The 11699-nt window shown below is 22.4% G+C and overlaps 2 protein-coding genes across 2 annotated transcripts; one reads left to right on the forward strand and one right to left on the reverse strand.

Moving 5' to 3' along the window:
- Positions 1 to 177: 177 nt before the first annotated feature.
- Positions 178 to 7482, reverse strand: PBANKA_1425400 (proteasome activator complex subunit 4, putative; the record flags this gene model as incomplete). The annotated part of the gene is made up of 1 exon (XM_034567595.1): positions 178 to 7482. One exon carries the CDS (start codon positions 7480 to 7482, stop codon positions 178 to 180), a length of 7305 nt encoding a protein of 2434 aa, XP_034424077.1.
- A 2233-nt stretch (positions 7483 to 9715) lies between these two features.
- Positions 9716 to 11691, forward strand: PBANKA_1425500 (conserved protein, unknown function; the record flags this gene model as incomplete). The annotated part of the gene is made up of 2 exons (XM_034567597.1): positions 9716 to 11233; positions 11605 to 11691. 2 exons carry the CDS (start codon positions 9716 to 9718, stop codon positions 11689 to 11691), a joined length of 1605 nt encoding a protein of 534 aa, XP_034424078.1.
- Between the last annotated feature and the right edge of the window lie 8 nt (positions 11692 to 11699).

Below are 11699 nucleotides of genomic sequence, written 5' to 3' on the forward strand. Positions count from 1 at the left end.
TCCTTCAAAAAAATAAATAAACAAACAAAATATAATGCAATTTGATTGAAACAATTAATGGGAAATATATTATTTTGAGATTCATACAAAATTTGTTTTTCTTTTTTAGTTTTTTTTTATCCTTTATTTGAACTTTTTTTCAAAATTTTTTTTTTTAATTTTATTACAACTCTTCGATCATGTGAAATAATTCAAGCCTCCTCTGTACATATCAAGAATATTAAGTTGATCCTCTGTGAAAATCGTTTTGTATTTATATTCCCATTCATCCTTATGTGTCCTCAAGAAATTTTGAATACATTTTTCAATTTCTTTTTTTATAATATGGGTAGTTGTGTTTGACATTCTTGCTACAGTGATTAAAATATTTGGAAGCCAATTTGGAACAAAATTTGGAAATGAATTGACGATACTGATAAGTGCATATATAGCTATGTTTTTTTTTTTGTCTATAATTTTTGTAATATTTTTACCTATATTGTTATCATGTGAAGGATTTTGAATACTTTTTTTTTGATGCTCTTTTGTTATATTTAAAAAAAAATGTGAAAATTTTTCTAATGTTTTGTTATCATAATAACAAAGCACTGAGGATAATATTTGACGTGATATATTCTGAATTTCAACATAATTATCATTTAACATTGATATAAAAATATTTAATAAAATTGCATTTTCTTTTTTGTTATAATAATATATGCAATAATACGAGTAAAAATAGAAACAAAATTGTAGTGTTGAATTTCGAACTTTCCAATCTTTTTTATTAATTAAAAAAACTAAACTATTTACCAATAGTGTGTTGGTTTCTTCTGCCATATATTTATCAAAATTTTCTTTTTTCGCTTCTAATAGTTTATTAAAATCCTCTTCTTTTTTATCCTCATTTTCATTCATTTTGAATAAAATTTCCCAGTTAAAGTAATTATTTTGTTCATTTTCCAAAATGCTGTTACCACATTTTATTTTATTCATGTTACAAAGGTCTGATTTAATAGGTCTAAATAAATACAATGATGGACACAAAAGGCAGTTAATTGCTTTATTTGCCAATCCGTTTATAAAATTATCAATGAGATAAGAAGACAAAATGAACATTTTTAAAAATTGGATACTTATATTATTAATAACATACATACATTTATTTGTAAATAAATTTATTGTTAAATATGCCAAAGTTTCTAATGTATATATATGTGTAGATTTTTTATGTATATCTTGTTCAGTTTGCAAATAGTTAACAACATTATTTGATAAATTATATAAATATAATAATATATTATAATATATATTTTTTAAATGATTATAATATTTATTATCATATAACACATATAAAATGCATGTTAATAAGTCTCCTATTATCTGTCTTGTTGTCATATTATCATTATTTATCAATTTTAAATAATTTATTATATGTTTATCTATTAAATGATTATTTTTATGTATACTATATGTTATCATAATATTTAGAAGCTGCGTTTTTTTTTTTACGACTAAACTCGAAGCATCTTTAAAGTGAAAATTTAAGCAAAAATCAAATAATTTTTCATATATATTTATATATTTTTTTTTTATATTTATAAATAATAAATGAAAATAATATAACCAAAAATTAAATACTTCCATATTCACAATACTTATTTCACTTTCCATTAACGCTACCAAGTCTGTAATTATTTTGCATCTTTCCTTTTCATTTTTGAATTTTCGTAAAGCTAATAATAAAGGGCATATTAGAGAAATTAATGTGGATTTATATTCATTATCTACATGCTCGTCCATCTGAAGTTTTTTTAAAATAGGGATTATTTTACCAATATAATTAATACTATCATCACAGTTTGATACTTTAGAGGAAGTAGTAATATTATCCGTACTATTTATTTCACTTGTGTCATTTTCAATTATACCGTTGTAACTATTTTGTAATTTTACTAAAAACTTGAAAAATATATAATACGAATAAAAATCCTTTAAGTGTGATTCATTAATTTGAGCAAACCCTTTAAAAGATTTTTGAACTTTGGACAAATTTATAATAATTGAATTTATACTATTGTTTTTTTTTTTGCTTTTTAAATTCTTATATATGCAGATTTCGACAAAATTGTGATAAATATTTTCGCTTTTGAATGTCGAGTTAATAAACTCAGGGAATACAAATTCGTTTTGGTTTGTTGCTAAATCTATTTCATTCTCGTTAACTGGATTGGTAACGCTTTGGATAGACATACCTGCGTTAATAAGAAGAGTAACACTTCTTAGCAACTTTACAAATCCCAAAAAGGCAAGATTATAAACATTGACGTTTTTTTTTATGGACAGATTTTCAAGCAGATAATTAAAATAAAATTGCAGATAATTTTTTATCGCAAAATCATTAAAGCAAATAAAGAAGGAAAGTATGACAATGTCTGTATATACATTATTGTTTTCATGCTCAATTTGTTTTTTCAGAAACAAAAATAGTTGATCTTTCGATTTGTGCTTGGTAATAGTGCTAGAGCTCGTGGTAGAATTTTTTTTTCTTTTTTGAATTATGCCCTCTTCTTTTATAAATCTATTATTAATGATTGAGTAAATAAATTTCATACATTTTAATTTTATATCTTCTTTTTCAATTTCTAACCTTAATATATTAATAATAACTTTTATATATTTTTTTAGTAAACTCATATCTGCACTAATCTTCTTAATCAATCCTGAGTTATTACTTATAGTTATTATGATGGAATTAAAGCAACTAATGCATTTATTTTCAAAATAATCAGAATTATTTAAATCGTTGAAGCTTTTTAAGGTTTGTAATTTATTTATATTAGCATTACATTCATCTTTATTTGGCACATTATCAATTTCACCACTGTTAATTTGTACAATTTCAATAATACTATCCTTTTCGTTTAAATCGTTGTTCTGATCGCATGTCTCTTTTTGTGTTCCTTTAATGTTAGTATATAAAATAACATAATTTTTCAAATAAAAATAGCATATATTTAAAAATGGTACTTTAATAATTTTAAATGTGGGTAAAATTGTTTTAATAGTATTTTGAGCATATGTTCTAACTTGAGAATATATTGATAGATTTATAAAAAATAAAATATTACATAATTGTTCCCGAAATCCAGTGAAGGAATAATTTTTTTTCCTTTGTTTTAATCTTTCATTAAATAAATAAAATATATTATTAACATATTGGCTTTTAATTATATCATAATTAAAACTAAATGGATATATATTATATGTAAATGATAAAACACTATTTATATATTCATTATATGAATTTGCATTATCACCATCATTTGTCTTTAATAATATAAAATGTATAATCTTAATAAGTTTTCTTTGCATTTTTGCGTCTGCTTTTATGTCTTTTTCTCTGTTATTTATTACATTTGAAAAAAAAATTTCTCGTAATTTGATCTTATTCTCTTTCTCTTCAATATCAATTGATTTTTTATTTCCATCATTCTTATTGCAGTTATTAACGTCGCTTTTTATACAACTTTTACTTCCTTCTTTATTACTACTATAATTGACATAAGACGAAATTTCTAGTACTTGTTCAGGTAATTTTAATACATGAACAGATAATATTATAATAATTTCTGATATGTATATATATATATATAAGAAAAGTTTTGTATCAATAATATGACATTTTGTTAATAATTTATCATAATTGTATCTTTCATCTGGATATAAAGTGCTTACTGCTTTAATAATTGCTTTAATTAATTTATATATTCGTGATATAATATTTAAATAATCTAATGTAAATTTCCATTCGAATTTATTATTTTTTAAATTTCTTTCTTCTATATATTTAACAAGGTTAGGCGTATTAATAGGAATATTATACTGTAATAATAAATCGATTATATAATCTAAAATTAAAAATATTAATTTTTTTCCCGCTTTGATATCTTCAATTGATGGTATATTCCATTTTATCAATGATTCAATATCTTGTTTGTCTTTTTCCTTTAAAGATAAATTGTTATATGCTATATCTTCAGCTAGCTTTGTAGTTGTCGTATTGTTCTCGTTATTTTGTTTTCCCATAAAAACATGCTTATGCCATGGAACACACCACGAAGCAAGACTTGCAATTTTATCTCGTTCATCCATTATTTCATTAATTTCAAAATTGGAATAATTTTTAACGGTAAAATTAAATTTATACTCTAAAAATCTGTATATAATTTTACATACATATTTAAATACTGAGTTGTTTTTTTCTAAAATATATATTTCAATTAGTTTATAAATTTCTTCCTCATTTACAAAACCTTTATTTGCTCTTCGAATAAAATTTGCTAAAAAATGTAGATAACACTTGACTGTGTCATCATTTGAATATTCATTCCTAGAATAGACAATGGTAATATTATGATCGCATTTTCCTTCTTTCATATTTTTCGTTTTTTCATTATCAGCACAATCCGATACACTAGTTACTTTCTTTTGCTTTTTTGTAATTACCATTTTATAAAATGCATTAAAAACTGTATCGAAAATTTTCCTATTTTTGATCATACCTATTGCATAAGGAATCATAGATAAAGCTTTGGAATTTTCTTGATCGATGTTATTCAAAAATTGAAGACATAATTCATAAGAAATATCATGATCTAAACGAATAAATAAAGAAATTATAGTAGTCTTTAATCCACTATGTAAATCATTTTCTAGTTTTTCTTCTTTACTTTCACTATTTTGTTTTTTATTGCCTTTCGGTTGTTCATTTTGTGTATATTTTATAAAATATAATATTTTATCAAAAAATTCATAAACCCAATAACATAAATAATCAACAAATTCTTTTCTTTCTTTTATTAGTAATTTTATTTCTTGATCAGTTAAATATTTTTTCGAATGGTTCATAATAATATTTTCCAATCCGAACAATAAATTGTTATCATCATTATTGCCATTAAAATGATCAATACCTACGTTTTCATTTTCAAACTTTTTATACTCTGCTATAACATATTTATAGTCATCTTCATTTATATCCCGATTTATTTTTATAATAGGAATATATGAAAATAAAATACTTAGAAATGAAAATATCGTAAAGCTTTTATATATGTCGCAAATGTCTATACCCATATTCATAACATATAATATGTCCTTTAAATACTTTGACTTGTATTTAATTAATAATGGTAATAATAAGCATAGGCAAAACAAACAATTACAGATTTGCGTAGATATATTAACATTTATTAAGCCTTCTAATATTTTTTTTATAAATGCATCTAAACAATTTACATCAATTGTACATAAATGCTTTAATATATTTTCAAATAAACTTGTCCCTTTAATACTTTTAGGAAACATACCTTGTATTGCTAATTCGGTAAATTTTTCAACCACAAAATTTTTATCCTCTTCTGTTATGAAATAATTATTTATATAATTAAAAATACATTCTTTTTTTTTATCCCAATTATTAGGCAATGAAGAATTTATATTCTTGTTCATATCATTATTATAACTACTGTTAATTTTTTTTAAATATAAATTTTCCCTTTTCAACTTTCTTATAAAACTATATAAAAAATGATTAATAAATATGCTTATATTTCCTACATGCTTTCCTACATTCGATGGATGAATGTGTGGGATAAACAAAGAATTAATAACATTTATAAAATCGTATATATCCACATTTTTTAAAATGCACATTGCTCCAATATCATCATTATAATATAATCCCTCTGGACCATTAACAGAAAAATTATTGTCGTTTAAATGATCTAAAAAAATGTCAATGAGTTCGGATTGAATTTTTTCCGTTTTTTCACCATTTTTATCTTTTCGTTCTGGTGCTACATATTTTTTATTAAGTAAATAAACAAATATTTTTGAAATTAATTTGATTACACTATCATCATAATTAATTAACAGTGAATATTCATCGGGAATATGATATTTACAAGCATTTATCTGTATATTACTTGGTAGTTTTATATAAAACAAAAATAAAAATAACAATATGTTAAATATTTCTCGTATTTCATTTTCTACATCGATGTTGTATAAATATGAATATTTTAATCCTCTATATATTATCTTAACAAATGAAAAATTTATACTATGCCAATTAAATTTTTTCACTTTTTTATATAAATATAAAAGTTTTTTATCTTTGATTAATTTATAACATAAATCATCAGAAGACAATTGACTTAATATCATGATATTTAAAAATATGGTATTATATCGTATGCATATTTCTAAATCTTCGACATTATATTGACATACATCTATATTGAATTTTAATCCTTCGTTATTGTTATTATTGTTCGTACTTTTGGTTTCTTTTATTTCCATTTCAGAATTTTTTTTTTTATCATGTGCAAATTTCTTACACTCCTTGTTCACATTTTCATCCATTTTTTTATTTACCAACAATTCCATAGGTTCATTTTCATATTCTTTTTGCGTATTGTCCAAACGCTGTGTGTCTATCATACTTTTATATTCTTCATATTTTGTGGGATACAAATTATTAAAAGAAAAATTTAATAATAAATTATGTACATCTTTATTGTAATAACAAAAGTTTTTTAAATTAATAAGGATACTTAATACAGAACCAATATAATTTTTATACACATTGTGACTACACTGGTTACTACCATCACTACTTTTTACATCGCCAATCAAATAATCATACAACAAACCAAACAAATAATTATAATCTATTATATCAAATATTCTTTTTTGAATGTAGAAACGAAAGGATTCATCCATTCCATTAATTATTATTTGATTGTTTAGAAAAGAGTCAACTTCTTCATTTTTTTCATAAATTCCATTATCTGTAACATAATATAAATCACTTAGTGATTGCATATTACCTTCATTTATACTACTTTCTATATCACTTTCTTCAATAACAGTTTCATATTCTTTAAAATATTCGCCACTTATTTCAATATAACTATTATCTGTAACATCACTCTTGTTTTCTATATCTTCTTCACACTGCTTGCAATTTTCACCATTGTCTTTTTGCAATAATTTTTGATCATAATCAAAAAAAAAATTATATAAAATATATTTTTTTATATTTTTTAAAATATTAGAAATAACTTGACAAATATATGTTTTTAAATTAGGACTGACATGTTTATTCTGAAATGAGTTCCATAAATATTTAATCATAAAAATATAAAAATGAAAAGATTTATGTTTTTCTGTATTAATTATTTCGTATGCATTAAACCATTTAATTATTGATGTAATATTATAAGAAGTGTTCTTTTTTAATGTTGCTAATTTTTTAATTTCTTTTAGTATTTCATATTTTTCTTTAATCACATTATCCTTTATTTTTTTAGGAAAATATTTACTATAATCATTTAAATCTCTGAACGTATTTATAATATTAGACTCAAATATGTTTTTACCATTTTCCCCATTGCCACCATTTAATTCGGTAGTAATATTTTCTTCGTTCGTCATATTCATTTGCTAGTAAGATTTATTTACTAGCCAATATGAAATGATCTGAATATTTAATTTGTATACGCACACTTCTAAACGAGCTTAAGCAATATTCTATACTTGACAATATGTTCTTATTTACCTTGTAATAGTTTAAAATTGCAAACAAACAGTGCTACTTCTTTATGTTTGATATTTATTAAAGAAAACTGTTAATATATAAGCAAATTTATATAGGGTCAAAAGTTTAATTTATGGTCGCTATTTTCAAATTTTGTGAAAATTCCAAAGTTAACGTATATGCAATATATTGTAATAGCTATTGCTGACACATGCTCCTTACACTGCCACTATATTTTACGTTTATTTTACAAACTTTGTAGTAAACTAAAGGGTATTATTGCATATTTTTTAAGCTTTAATATATATTATTTATGTATTATAATCGAGCAAAAAATAAGTATTATTAGCTTATTTATTTTACGCTTAATGTTCGCTTATAGTTTCTTTATGTTAATATGGTAATACATATACTTATTATGTTGCCTTTGTTATTTTTTATTATATAAATTATAGAGGAACAAATATGAAAATACAATTGCATACAAGAAAATATATATATGATTTTGTTTCCTTCGTCTTTTCTTCGTTCTTAAATATTTATAGATGTTTATGAAATATATAATATACGCTTATGTTTTCGTATATGTACAATAATTCTATTATTTGTTTTTATCATCCTTTTATTTCTTATACTTATATATTTTTAATATGTGTTTTTAATCTGAAAAAATGTATTTTTTTTTCTTATATATATATATTATATAGCATTTTTTTATTTCAAGGTATTCTTAATCAATTTCCATTATTTTATAATTATTTTATTTATTTATTTATTTATTTTTATCCATTATATATATAAAATCTTCAATAGGTATTTATTGCTTTAACTTCCAAATTTGTTTTGAATACTTTAGTTATATTGCACTACTATTTCATGCATGTTATACATAACTTTGTATAATACACTAATTTAACTATGGCATAACATATTTTTGCTCATTGGATATATAAGTATAAACCAGAAATGCTATATAACAAATGCATGAATTTTCTTTAAAAAAAAATAAAATCTATAATTTTGTTCCCCTAGTTACATGTATATATCAATTCAAAACTATAACACATTATTTTTTCTACTGTTGCTACAGTTCTATAATGATATAAAGATGGTATAAAATATTTTTTTTATGAAATACTATTTTACGCTTGTATTATCTTTATTTTATTTACTCACACCTTTGATATTTTAAAAAATAGTTGGAAATGAGTAAATAAATACCAAAGGAATTAATTAATATATGAATATATGCATGAGCAAATGGATAAATGGGAAACATTGTTGGGTTATAAAACATCATGGTGTAACAACATATAAGAATTATTTTACTATTTATAATTTTAAGAATAATCTAAAGATATATATGATGCATACTTCTTTACCCATAATAATAAGCCACTTTTATTTTTTAAAGGTTATTGGAAATTTATCATTATATTTATGATGTCAATTAAAATAAATATTTTAAAAATATATAAATGGGAATATATATATGTATTTACTGCCTTTTGATTATTATCAATTAAATGACACATACAACTTTCTTTAGTATGTCACTATTATTAGGTAAAATTGAAAGTCAATAATATATAATTCGAGGAATGTGTACATATTATGATGTGATATAACTTATATTACTGTTATATTTTCGGTATTTTGTATCTTTTAGGAATATTTTTTTGTAGATAGTATATCTTAATAATTGTCATATTAAATAAAAAAAATATATTTAATTAAAATATTTATATCAACTTGTATAAATAGTCTTAATAACAGGTAAATATAGCGCTCTACAAGGTAATACGGGGTTCTTAATAAAAAATATTAACAATTTTAGCGATTATTCTTTTTTTTTTAAATAAATTACAAAATAAAATGTGATTTTTAATTTTTTCCAATATAATTATTTCACTTTATGCATTATATAAATATTATCTTATACTGTTAGTTTATTTTATTTATCCATCGTTTTTTTTTACCACATCGATTTCTTTAATTCTCCCCTATGTTATTCTACAAACAATTTAATAAAAAATGACGATAAAAATTTTCCACTAAATTCATTTTCTGTTGACTTGCAATTATTCATTGTGAGCATTTAACAATAAAAGAAAAAAAGAAACAAGTGAAATGAAGAGGAGAACATATGGGCAGTATAGATTAATTTCAAAAAAATACCTCGAATTTGGTGGGGTAATAAATAATTCCACAATAACAATGTCAACATATGGAATTCGAAAGGCATATTTTAGCAATGCTTTGAACATATCAAATTTATTAAAAAAAAAAGGAATACTTTTTGAAAATGTAAAAAGAGAACACTGCAAAAAGGATTTAATTTTGAACTATTTTAATATAAAAGGTTTCAAAATAAAAGACGATGATATACATATAATGACAAATATTTTATGTAGACCAACAGGAAGAATATTGGTTTTAATAGATGATATAAAAAAACAAAACTTTAATTTCGATTTTGATACGATAAAAAATAAGGAATCAAATACATCGATTAGCCATAAGGAAGAAGATTTAATGTGTGATAATAATAATAATTGTAGGGATGATTCAAATCGAATACTAGGGAATAATAATTTGCACAAGAACGAAGATCATATTAACTTAGATGATAATGATAGGCAAGCTGGTGATCGAAATGAAGGCATTGAAAATAAATATACAGACTCAATTGATGAAGAAGCATCTAAAAAAAGAGTGACATACAATTTAAGTGAAAAAAATATATTCAGTAATTGCAAATTTCATATATGTGATGATTATGAAATTGAAAAGTTTGTAGAAGAATGTGAACGTTTTATAAGATTTACAGAAGATATAAAAAGAATATCAAGTTTTGGAAATTTAAATAAAATTGTTACAATAATTAATATTCCTTCTTGTTATGGAAGAAAAGAATTATCACAAGTTATTTATGATTGCGCAAAGATAAAAGTCAAGTTAAATAATATTATTTTTAGATTTAAAAAAAATGGTATACAAAGTGATTGCGCTTATATATTATGTAATACTGCAAATGATGCTAATATGCTTCTTAATAAAATGCAAGAATATCCAATTGCCAAAAAATATCACTTAAAAGAATTCTATGGTGCAGCTTTTTTATATGCATCAAAAAATAATCTATTTATTAGTTCAGATAAATTAGATTATATTACCATATTCTCAAAATATAAAATATTTACTTGTGGATGGCATAGGGATATATCAATAAAAGAATTCGAAAGCTTTTTAATTACTCTAAAAATTTTTCCCAAAAAAATTATCAAAATTAATTATAATCATGCTAAGAAAATAAATGATGAAAATTTTAATCAATCTCAAGAAACATGTCAGCAAAACAACTATAAAAATAATATCATTGGTGAAAAAAGTAAGGAAGAAGATAATAATAAAATGGAACTTGCCAAAACGAATGATAATCATATTTTAATAAATATTGATGAATGCTCATCTTCCCTCACTAATGATTGCACTTTACCAAATCAGGAGAGTGAAACCAATACATCCTCTTTTATTTTATTTTTTGAAAACATGAGAATGACCAAAAAGGTTTTTACAAAATTAGAGAGGCTAAAAAAAAAATGGAAAATGTCACCAACGAGTAACTTTTACGCCTATCCAAAAATTGTAAGTAGAGAAAAAATATCGAAACAAAAACAGGAAAAATTAACAAAGTGTTTTAAACTCCCAAGGGGGAGGGGTTTCCCCCAAAAATAAAAATAATAGACAATAAAAAATAAAAAACAATAATAGTAAACAAATAAATAGCATATGTTGATAAGCATACGTACTACAATATCGTTAACACGAATATAAAAATTTATGCATGCACACACATCATTGTATGCGTAGCATAACATATATAACACAATCAAATAATGAATTTACAAACGATTGCACAAAGAAATATATCAATTTGCGTTGTTATTTCGTTCATTGATTTTGTTATCTTCATAATTCACTACTTTCCTAATTTTCTCAATTTTTTTCTTTTGCAGCCCGATATTCATTTTAATGATGAAGAAGAATATAGGGATGAAAATGAATATGAAGATTCAGATTTAGATGAAGAAATAGAATATTAGCCAAAACA

This window comes from Plasmodium berghei, assembly GCF_900002375.2.
Source record: "Plasmodium berghei ANKA genome assembly, chromosome: 14".
In the NCBI taxonomy this organism is placed as follows: domain Eukaryota; phylum Apicomplexa; class Aconoidasida; order Haemosporida; family Plasmodiidae; genus Plasmodium; species Plasmodium berghei.